The 11928-nt window shown below is 39.1% G+C and overlaps 1 protein-coding gene across 1 annotated transcript in view; it reads right to left on the reverse strand.

Moving 5' to 3' along the window:
• Positions 1-11928, reverse strand: part of LOC122807612 (cytochrome b-c1 complex subunit 1, mitochondrial) — a 712697-nt gene that overhangs the window by 476027 nt on the left and 224742 nt on the right. The window contains exon 7 of the mRNA XM_044078521.1: positions 10584-10699. Coding sequence (XP_043934456.1) covers positions 10584-10699 — 116 coding nt within the window. The remainder of the gene's footprint in view (positions 1-10583; positions 10700-11928) is intronic.

The following is an 11928-nucleotide window of genomic DNA, read 5'->3' on the forward strand; positions in this document are numbered from 1 at the left end:
GCTCTGAATTTAAAGTAAAGAGGTAAAATGGTAGTGCTTTGTGAAAGTCTGCACTGAACTCCAAGTTGCAGCCTCTAAGATGTCTTTGGTTGGTACTCCTCTAAGGAAGGCTGCTGAAGTGGCTGCTGTTCTGGTAGAATGAGGCCTAATGCCCTTAGGCACTGATGTGCCATGCTGAAAATAGCAGAAACGGATGCAATGGCCTATCCATTTAGAAATAGTCTGTTTTGAGATCGCCTTTCCTTGTGATCCTGCAGCATATGACACTAAAAGCTGCTCAGTCTTTCTGAAAGCTTTAGTTCTGTCCAAGTAGAAGCGCAACTGTCTGTGTATGTCCAAAGAATGCAGAATTTTATCACCCTTTTTCTGTGGATTTGGATAAAAGGTGGGCAAGTGAATGGTTTGGTTGAGGGCCAAACTGGACACCACCTTAGGCATAAATGTTGGGTTTGTCCTCAAAGAAACCCTGTCCGGATGAAAAATGATCAAAGGTTCCACAGCCATGAGTGCTTGTAACTCAGACTCGTCTTGCAGAAGTTATTGCTAGGAGCACAGCTGTTTTCCAGGATAAGAATTTTATATCCGCTGTTGAGGCTGGCTAGAGAGGAGGCAGTGTGAGTTTTTCCAAAACATAATTGAGGTCCTATGCCGGAATTGGTGCTCTTCTTGGAGGCCTAATGTTTCTGGCCCCTCTGAGGTTCTGCCTTATTAAAGGATGAGAAGAGATAGGTGGTTCCGTATTGTAATGGGCTGAAATGGCAGAGGCATGAATCTTAATTGATGAGAAAGAAAGACCTTTGTTCAGCATCTCAGTTAGTTATTGTAAAATCTGAGGGATATTTGGTACACACGTGTCAATGCCTTGTTCCTGATTCCAAGCACAGAATCTCTTCCATTTTTCTGCATAAGATTTTCTGGTACTGGGCCTCCTGGCCTCCAAGATAACATCCATAACAGCTTTTGAAAGAGGAGTGTTCTGAATAGCTACATTATCCGCCATGCTGCCAGATTTAAGGTCCTGAGTTGGCTGTGCAGGATCAGATTGTTTTGTTGGGTCAGCAAGTGAGAAGATTGAGGCAATATCCATGCTGGACCTTGAGACAAGCTCTTTAGGATTGGGAACCAGTGCTGGCGTGGCCAGTCTGGTGAAATCAGTATCATTTTTGGTTTCTCTCGTCTGACCTTTAGGAGTACCCTGGGAAGGAGAGGCAGTGAGGAAAGGCATATACTGTTAGATTTTCCCAGCTGAAGGATAGGGCGTCCACTCTCCATGCTTACTTGTGATAAATCCTTGTGCAAAATCTCTGCAATTGGCATTTGTGAGGGGAGGCAAATAGATCTATGTCTGGGCATCCCCATTCCCTTATCATGCTGAAGACTTGTGGGATCCAGTTTCCATTTGTGGGGATCCATAACGTTTCTGCTTAGTTCGTCTGCCAGAGTACTTGTTTTTCCTGGCAGGAATTGTGCTTGCAGGTGAACTTGATAAGTCGATGCTGTGTCCCATAAAGTCATTGCTTGTCTGCAGAGGGGGGTAGGAATGTATACCTCCCTGCTTGTTTATGTACCACATGACCGTAGTATTGTCCGTCTTTATCAGTAGCTGTCCTGGATGAAGTAGATCCTTGAAAGCTGTCAGGGCATTTTGAACAGCTAGCATCTCTTTTTGATTGATGTGAAGATGCATCTGGCTTGCAGGCCATGTGCCCTGAATACATTTTCCTGCCATATGGGCCCCCCAGGCATAATCTGATGCATCCGTTCTCAGTGTCTGGCTGTGGGTAAACTTTTGGCAGACCCATGTTGTGGTGATTGGCCTCTGCCCACCATCGAAAATCCTGTTGCAGGCAGAGAATGAGAGTAATTACTGTCTCCAGGCTGTGGCAATGCTGAGTCCAAACACTTTTTAAATACCATTGTAGTTTCGAAAAATAAAAAGACAGCTTGGAAACACCAAACCAAATTCTCTCTGTTTAATTCTCTCAGTTTAATGAAGCGCTTTTCGTCTTGCACATATGGCAAGACTTCATCAGAAACTGAACAAACTTCAACACAAACAATATATACACACCCTTTTTGTCACATGACACTTCTAATTAAAATCTTGTGTCTTAAAGGCACATCCACATTATTGCTACTTAAAACATTTTTTAAAAACAAATATGACTGACAATATTTTAGAACACCTCAACCCTACTCTTCCTTCAGAATTTTTACCTGTAATGGTGATGAAAATATATATACAAACATACATATACTAACAATACTAGGTCTCAAATTATTGTATTGACTCTCAAAATATGATATTACTTAGTTAACTAAGAAGTCAGAAACTTACATATCCGAGACATATGAAGTCAGATATCAGAAATATGAACACATTTTATAAAAATGCATACACACATTAACGTTTAAGATTTCTCAACTTCAATATACTGTAAAGATATTGCCTCATTCAAACCCGGGTAAAACATTGCCCCAGTGCGTATTTGCCAACTTAACTCAAGTAGCTTAAGTAAAAATGTAAGCGGGCCCCCCCGACCATCATCAACAACTGAATCAATTGCTTTGAACAAAAATTAATGTTGTGGATAGGAAATAATATGTCTAGCCAGTGCATTATCTCTGTTAAGGGTCTTTATTTTATATAGATGTTCATATAATCGTTCTTTTAACCTTCTGTCCATTTTACCTATGTAAAACGCTGCACAGCATTGACACTGAGCTAAATAAACCACAAACCTGGACTCACAAGTGTACTTCAGTTTGATTTTAAAACTAATGTTCTTAACTTCAATGTCTTGTCCTGTACTCATATATTTACAGTAGTTACACATCTGGCATTTGTACATGCCACACTTCCACTGTGGGGTGTTTTTTTTATGTTGTAATAATTCCTTTAAATTAGTCCCAGTTATAAATAATCTGGGGTTTGCTTTTGACCTTATAAGAAAGGTGGGGGGTCTCCTAATTATTTCCCAATTTTTGTTCAAAATTGACATTTCCCTTGCATTACTACTATAGGGTGTTACTAAACTTAAATTACATACGTCTTTTTGTTGCGATTCTCTGTCACTTATTATAACACTTTGTAGACCGATGGACAAAATGGGTTTACACAACCCCTGTATTCTCTTATATTTTACTTCTTCCAGTAGACACTCAAAGTCCACTGGGTAACCTCTCCTAACAAACACTGACTTCAAGTTATTACATTCATCCATGAAATCCTGGTCCAACGTGACCATACGGGCAGCTCTCACGAGTTGACCCTTCACCACTGATTTCTTTTGGTGCCATGGATGGCAGCTGCTGAAATGTAATAAAGAATTTGAATATGTGGCCTTTCTATAAATTTTCGCTACATATACATTCCTTACCATATCTTTAAGATCCACATCCAAGTATGAAATCCTGGTAGTTTCAAATACATAAGTAAAGGAAAGGAAATCTGTAGTGCTGTTAAAATAAAAAATAATCTACTAGTTTATTAGCTGCTTCCTTATTTCCTTCAAAAATGATAAAAATATCATCCAAAAACCGTGTGTAGAACTGGATGTACTGTTTCACTTGTTTACTAAAGATAAATTCTTGTTCCCATGAGGCCATTACCAAATTGGCATAACTTGCCCCACAGGGTGACCCCATAGCTACACCAGTCTTTTTAACATAACTTATTACATAAAATAAAATTATTATACAAGATTATGTCAAGCATTTCCCCTATTAAGGCCACCTCATCAGAGGCTACTGCCTTAGCTCTCAGGTAACTACGGACTCGTTCAATGCCTTCCACATGGGGGATAGAAGAGTATAAATCTACCACATCCACTGTTAGAAAACTGAAGTCCGCGTTAAATTCTAAATTCTTGATTTGTGACAAAAACGATCGACAATCTTTACATATACATTTCTCTTGAGTTACATACTTCAACTTTTGGTCTACCCATTTTGCCCCAGGGTAAGTAATACTTGCCATAGCATCCAAAAAGGGTCGCATAGGTGGATTATTCACATTTTTATGTAACTTAGGGATACCAAACAAAACAGGTATCCTTGGGGAAGGCATAGATAAATATCTAAACAAGTCAGTGGTAATCCTGGTTTCTAACAACATTTCATATAAATGAGACTTTATTTTACTGTATGCTTGATTTAACTCATTACGTGAAACCAACTGATATGTGGGACTTCGGACTATTTGGTCCATTTTATTGACATAGTCCTCCACATTCATGACAACAAGCCCCCCTCCCTTATCTCATGTCACCTTTATGGTTTATGGGTTTACTACTGAAATTTCAAATCAGCATCAGTCGAGTGTAAAATGGTGACCCGAAATGTTGAATACGAAACCGTGGTTCGATGTATTTGACATAGCAGGAGGTGACGTCACTCACCTCATGCTATGCACATTCTAGTACTGCTGAACTCTACAGCCAACAGTAGTACAGTAGTTAATTCTACTATTATGCAGGGGGGACTATGCCCTCCTTGCACCCTCCCCCACACCCCCTGCACATTAAATATACCAACTCCGAGATCGCACTTACAGTGAGGAAATGAGCCAATTTCCTGTTCCTCACTTAGGTGTGACCTCCCTTCACATTGTGCACCACGCAGCTCGATCATATGTGCTTGACCTATGTTGGTTCGATTACGTGCCCCTTGGAAACTGTGATTTCGACCAGAGGTTCAGCTGACTGCCATTCAGGAAAGTCATAGTAAATCTGCTCTACGTCCTATGCAGATAGCATGCATGTGAGACGTACAGTGCATACAAGACAATAAGGCTTTGGTATACTGGCCAAACGTCAGGCTATCCTAGATGGTAAATCTAAAGGAATACCTTACCCAACAATACCAGTGCTCCTGTAATACTCCTGGCTAGCATCTCATACAATCAAACAAATGTTTCTTTTCTGCTATCTTCTCCTGGTCTTACCTCTACCAAATGAAAATAAACAATGGTTTACTTTAGTTATATACCTAATGAGTTTCATATTACTGTCTGTAGTAAGGCTTAAGAAATGCAGTGTTTTCTGTTTAACATAGCCTTTTTGTAAATTGTGATTGGCAACTGTTTAACATTTTTATATATTGTTTGTAAATCTTTTTAAAAAAACATTGTAATCTTTTTTGTACTACTGTTGTGGAGCTTTTCTCCCCAGGACTCCGGTGAAAATGGGCTACTTTCCTAGTCAGACTCTACCCAGCTAACCAATGTAAAAATAAATACTGCAACAGTGATATAGAAGGGCATCATAAAGTACTTCGATAAACCATCTTACAAACAGTTCCTGTATGGCACTATGATGTATTCCTTGAGAAAAATCTATGAAATCTGTACTCCCATTATCTAGTCAAGTGGGTACTAACAGTAAGAAAAGGCTAAGGCACTGTATGGAATCGATGTGTTAAGGTGAAAAGCGTCATTCCCAATCCTTGCTTTCTGTCAATCAACTAGACCTTGTGTAGAAAGCAATACAGTAAAGTTTACTTAAGAGCTACAGAAATTACTACAAGATCATATACCAAAACCACACATTTCTTCTGCAACTTGCTGATGTCTGCCTTAATATAAATTATCAGTATTCATTCATTATGCTTTCTTCCCAGAAAAACTATACTCTGCAAAAGAATGATTAGGTTTATTGAACAAAGATATTTATTACTTAAATGTCCCCTGTCATCTTGTACATAGCACCATGACTTCTCACACAAAAATGCTCCTGTAGGTAAAGCAGTGCACGGCTAAAACGGGTAAACATCCAAAAAACACAGCCAGCACTTGGAGAGTATGTTAGACCCAATTTTAATTATAAACTAGCAAGACATTTAACCGGTTTCGGTATAAACACCAAAGCCTTCATCAGTGTAAATGAAGCTAACACCAAATCATGTTTAAATAGGTACCAAGATAACAAACAGTAGTTGTAATTGGCTGATCATAATTGACCATTAAGTCCAGGTGGGAACAATCGCCCCAGTCTGACTATCCATTTTGTCTCATTTAAAATTGTATGCCAGCCAATAACATTATTTCTTATGTCCGTAGTAATATCAATAATAGTGAACCTAAACCTGGCAGAGGAATGTACTGAAACATGCTTATACAAGGCATTGCTAATCCTTTGATGTTTAATATCACTAAAATGATGACTTAACCTGAGATTTAAAAGGCCTAGATGTTTGGCCCACATAAAAAGCCCCACAGGAGCAGGTAGCAAGATATACCACCCAATCCGAAAAGCAATTAGCAAAAAAATAAATGTCATACACCCTTGCTGTATTGCGAGTAGTAAACTATTAGTTCAATTGATGCTATTACAGTGGACACAATGACCACATGGATAGCATCCCATTGCAAGTTCCCCTGTTAGTGTTCTCTGCATGGGCTCTCTGTCCCTAGTTAGTCGATGCTTATAATGGTTAAGGTATGCATCCACTGTTTTACCTCTCCTGAAACTAAAATGGCACCTGTCATTAACCAAGTGACCAATTTTGTGGTCAGCCTGCAGTATATTCCAATTCCGATGAATAACCTGACAAAACATGTCTGTGTTCCTACCATATGTAGTTGTAAACCTAAGCTGATTAGAAGCATTACTAGATTTAAACTTGTATTCCATTAATTCCGACCTATCCTTTACTAGACACATGATGGCAATCCATAGTGATAATCCCAGGCTTGTAGCCCCTACATTTAAATCTCTGAACCATATCCCTCCTGGAATTTTCACATTCCGTGGCATTAGAACAAATCCTCTTGAGCCTAATGAATTGTGATTTGGGAATGTTGCGTGCAACATGTGGCGGATGAAAGTTGGTAGCATGTAAAATAGAATTACATTTGGGGAATTTACGGAAGACCTGAGTATCAAGGGTACCATCCAAATTCTTGGTGACCAAAACATCCAAAAAAGTTCTGTTTTCGGTCATGATGACATGTAAATTGTAAACCCCACTTGTTATCATTCATGTATTGAATAAACTCATTGAAGTATTCCAAATTACCCTTCCAAATCATCCAGCAATCATCCAAGTAATGGCGCCATAGATATATATATATATATATATATATATATATATATACACACATATATATATATATATATATATATTATGAAGAGGATCATAAATTAGTTGTTCCAAATAAGCCATAAAAAGATCTGCACAGATGGGGTCAAAAGATGCCCCCATGGCTGTACCCAGAGTCTGCCAAAAGCATTCCTCCTGATAATAAAAAATGTTCACAGTTAGAACTCTTTCAGTAAGCCCAACAAGGAAAGTGTTAAAACCAGGTGGCTATAGTTCAGAGATCTGTAACCAATATTCCACAGCTGAGACACCAGCCCAGTGTGGAATATTGGTATAAAGGGCCGTGACATCTAGTGAGCATAAATACCATTCTGGTTCTGTTTGTGCATCGGATAGAATCTGCAAGAATTCTGTTGCATCTTGTATTCTTGCTCGGACATGTTTTAACAAAGGTCATAGATATTTAGTTAGAAAGACTGACAAAGGCTCCATGAGGGAACCCTTCCCTGAGACAATAGGTCTACCTGGTGGCTCTGATAAAGATTTATGAATCTTTGGTAGCAAATAAAGGTACCGTCTACTGGGGTACGTCACCTTCAGATGTTCAGCGGTGGCTTTGGAAATAATGTCCTGCTCGACTACCAAACTGATGAAATTATCAATTTGTTCCTTAAAAGATGAACTAGGGTCAAGAGGCATGGGCATATAGTATCATCGATCTTCAAGCTGTCTAAGAGCTTCACTATTATACTGACACAAATCCATTCCCACCACCGCCCCGCCCTTGTCAGCAGGCAACACGACAATATCAGTATTATTCATAAGTTCATGCAAGGTTTCCCATTCATGATTGGAGAGATTGTGTTTTGGGAATACCCTTACCATATTGTTCATGTAGATCGTGGAGAAAGCCATGAACAAACTGTACTGTGGGATGCATTGGGGGCATAAAATTGGACTTTTTAAACTGAAACAAATCCTCATGAGTATTGTTTGACCCATCTTGAAAAAATAACCTTAAATTCAACAAACGTGCAAAAGAATATACATCATTCACAAAATCTTCCTCATACAAAAAGCCGGGACAAGATTCAAACCTTTATTCAATAGCACATATTGATTCTCTGTTAAAACATGATATATTGAGCACATTCTGATCTAACACTTGTTGTTCATCATACGTAATAAAGTCTCCATGGTTGGAATATGTGTTGTGTTTTTTATGTTTGCTCCCTGCCAGGCGTCTGCTGACCCTAAAGGGGCATCACTGTTGGTACGTTTACCTGCATGTGTACTGCCTCACAGTCCAGGAAGGAAGAGGACTCATCCCCAGATGTGCCCCCAAAAGGAAGAAGTAGATTTGTGTAAAATAGATTTCGGACATTTCCTTTTTCCAAATTTGGGCACTGGGTTAACAAATTTGACATTTTTATATGGGCCAAAAGGCCGTCCCCTCTCGTAATCCATTTGATCCCTATTACATTTGTGAAGTTTCTTCTCCTTCAATTGCTTTTCTAAGGATAATAAATCCTGACCAAGTTGCTGAAGGCATGAATGATAGATGGCCTGCCCCTCAAACTGTTTGGTTTGTTCACAAAGGGACGCAACTTCATTCAAATTCAGATCAATACAACGATCATAGTAAGAGGCCAATGCTCCACAAACCCCATAAAGGCTTGCTGCTGTATCCTAGTCTATTGCTCCTCCAATTCCTTATCTATTAAATGAACTAGGGGTTGGGTCCACACCCTATGTCCCCTGGGGCTGTTTTTGGCCATATAGGCTTTAAAAAGTCTCAAATGCCAAACATTAGACCGTAAAACCTTCATGCTCTTAGACAGTTTAAAAAATATGTCATTGCAATCCGGAGTAGGTGTGCACTGATCAGAAGTGGTAAGATTATTAGTCTGATTATCAAATCCAAAAATGCTTAGATCATTACGATCTGAAGATGGACCAAGTAAAAGCTGGTTCAAATCCATATTGCTATATAAACAATAAAAATAGATATGAACCAAATGTGTCAAAAACAGATATCAGATATGATAGGCTGGATAGATACATATTCCATAAACCAAAAAAAATATGAAAAAAATTAAGATATAAAACCCCTTAAATCACACACCACATAACTAACTGTATAGATAAGCACACTAACTACCAAAAACAGATACTGTACATCATATGGATAACTATTCACACAATAGATGAGGAATTCTTATCCACCCATCCATAATAATCATGGACAATGAGTGAACCCAAAAATGGAATACAATGAAACACGAGACACAATAATAGCCCCCAGAATACTGAAAAGTATCTGTGCACAACACAAAATTGGCCACAAAATAGAAACAAGGTATTGCTGCGGGTCCTGAAATTAAATCATATTAAGATGGAAAATATTTAAGTATCAGAGGCCCAATAGCAGCCTGTACCAATACATATGTGACCCAGTCAATAAATATAGAAAGGCTATGTGTCTTCAGTAATCTATAAAAGAAAAAGTGAGCTCCATAAGAAGTACAACTAAAGCACAAAAAAAATATATAAAAAATGTGGTGTGAGAGTATAGGGGTAATGAATGTATAAACCAGCCTACCAGTCTCGTATAATATTAAAGCACATGTTATATATCATAACATAGGCACTGTCTTGCTTGTCTTGCTAGTTTATAATTAAAATTGGGTCTAACAAACTCTCCAATTGCTGGCTGTGTTTTTTTGGTTACATAGCACCATGGACAACATTTAAAAGTATGGTGCCATGCCTGTGGCATAGAAGGATAAAGACCTGGCTATAGCCCAGTTGGATCAAGGTTTGATTAGTGGCACGGGAGACAGAGCAGCAGGGAGGGATGGGAGTTACCATCCTAGGAGGGCCGTGACATGGGCATCTCCTGCGATAATCACTGGTGGAGGTTGGAAACATCATATGGCAGGACAAATAATCCAAAGAGCTGGTGGAGAGGTGAACATGGCTGACCTGCTGCTGAGGTGGGGGCAATACTCTGCAATTCCCCTACAGAAAAGAGGGGGAGGGAGTGGGAAAGTCATAATTAAAAAAATCCCCAAAAGAATGTGGATGGTCAAGGCCCTCAGGACACCCTTTGGTTTCACAAGTGCCCCCAAAGGATTAACAAAGTCTGGAGGGTTTGGAGTAGCTGGTAGACCCAGTGGGGATGTTGGGCATTTGTTAGCAGAGCCATAAAGATGACACAGGGCACAAACAAAATAAACACACCTGTTTTCAATTTTTTATCTGCATTCTGCCTTTAAATATCTAATTAGACTTCTAAAACAAAATTGGGTTCACAATGTAAGGTGAGTGACACTTGATAAACTTGGTCTTGCATTTGTTTTTCTTGCTGTAATGCAAACTACATCCTATTGGCACCACTAAGAATTCTCTGCAGTTTCAAATTCAAAACATAACACTTATAAAAATGAAAGTTTATGTAACTGACAGAATAAGCAAGCTGAACAGATTAATCAATTTATCTCCCTATCCAGGACAAATTTAGTTAAGCAAAACTGCATTACCTCACTTCCAGTGAATCGGCAGGGTGCAAGGACTGGTACTACATCACCCTCATATTGATAAGAGATACTACTGAAATGCTGCTTGGCAAGGTCAGCCAACTCATTATGATTAACTCCTGTGGAAAGAAAAGCACACAACAGCTCAAGAAAAAGTTGCTATTTGTTTATTTGTATTGCATCGCAGTAAACACAAAGGCAACCAGTGATTTACTAATCAACTATTCAGAAAAAATAAAGTTATGTTAGAATTTAGTACAATTCCAGACGTTAAGAGCATATTTAGTGTATCAGACGGGCAGCCTGACTTCCAGAAGTGTGCATGTTCCATCTCTCCTTCTACTAGGCATCAAGCTGTCAATGGTATAAGAGGCACTTGACAAAATCATCTTCATTGGCTTCTTGGGTCTATACTGAATTCTCGAATACTTAGAAAAGCGAACGCTAATTTATAAACCATTTGAAAGCGAAAGCTTAAAATCTCGAACACTCGAACAGCTATTTTTTTCACAAGGAAAAAAATCACTGAGCTGGTTTCGGGAGTTTGCCATTTCCTCCACTGTGGTGCGATCTCGGAGTTGGTATATTTAAGTAGAAGTGTGTGAGGGACACAACCCCCCCACATTGGGAGAGGGTGGGGGGCAAAGCCCCCCACATTAGATAATGATTTAAGTTTAATTTGTTTGTTTTTTTTTTTTGTTATTTTGTGGACCAGCAATTTTTTTCCCTGTGAAAAAAATCGCTGTTCGAGATTTTAAGCTTTCACTTAAAAATGGTCGATGAATTAGCATTCTCTTTTCTAAGCGTTCGCTAATTCAACATAGACCCGGCTTCTTGTTCTCTATGAACAAGGAGATATGTGCAAAGTTACCACAGCAGAAGTGGTTCTGGATAAAGCAACCCCATGGAAAAGTGACCCATCCACAAAAGTACCATCCACCCTTCCAGGTTTTAAGTGAATCTAGCATAAGGATGCTGCACAAGGTGGGATACACAGGGCAAATGAGTGGATAAGGAAAATGTGCACACTTCAACCACAAGATTTATAAAAAAAAATCCTGCAGAAGGGTGTGGTGGGAGGAGATTAGGACTGCAAAAGCAAACTTAATCACCTATGTGAAAACAACTATACTATGTTCTTCACAATATTCGAAGAAGCAATCATAACAAGGACCACAGAGTGTCTGGCCTTAAGAAGGCCATAAAGAGAGCTGACCCTAAAGGATGGCCATAGCAAACTCTCCCCTGCCTGCAAAACCTAGTCTGTCAAACTTCTAGAAGGTACTGATTTGATGGCCAGGTAGCTGCTTCCAAAATGGCTGGGTGTTTACCACCCTAAGAAAGGCCA

This window comes from Protopterus annectens, chromosome 7.part1 (assembly GCF_019279795.1).
Source record: "Protopterus annectens isolate FY-2018-M chromosome 7.part1, PAN1.0, whole genome shotgun sequence".
Lineage (NCBI taxonomy): Eukaryota > Metazoa > Chordata > Ceratodontiformes > Protopteridae > Protopterus > Protopterus annectens.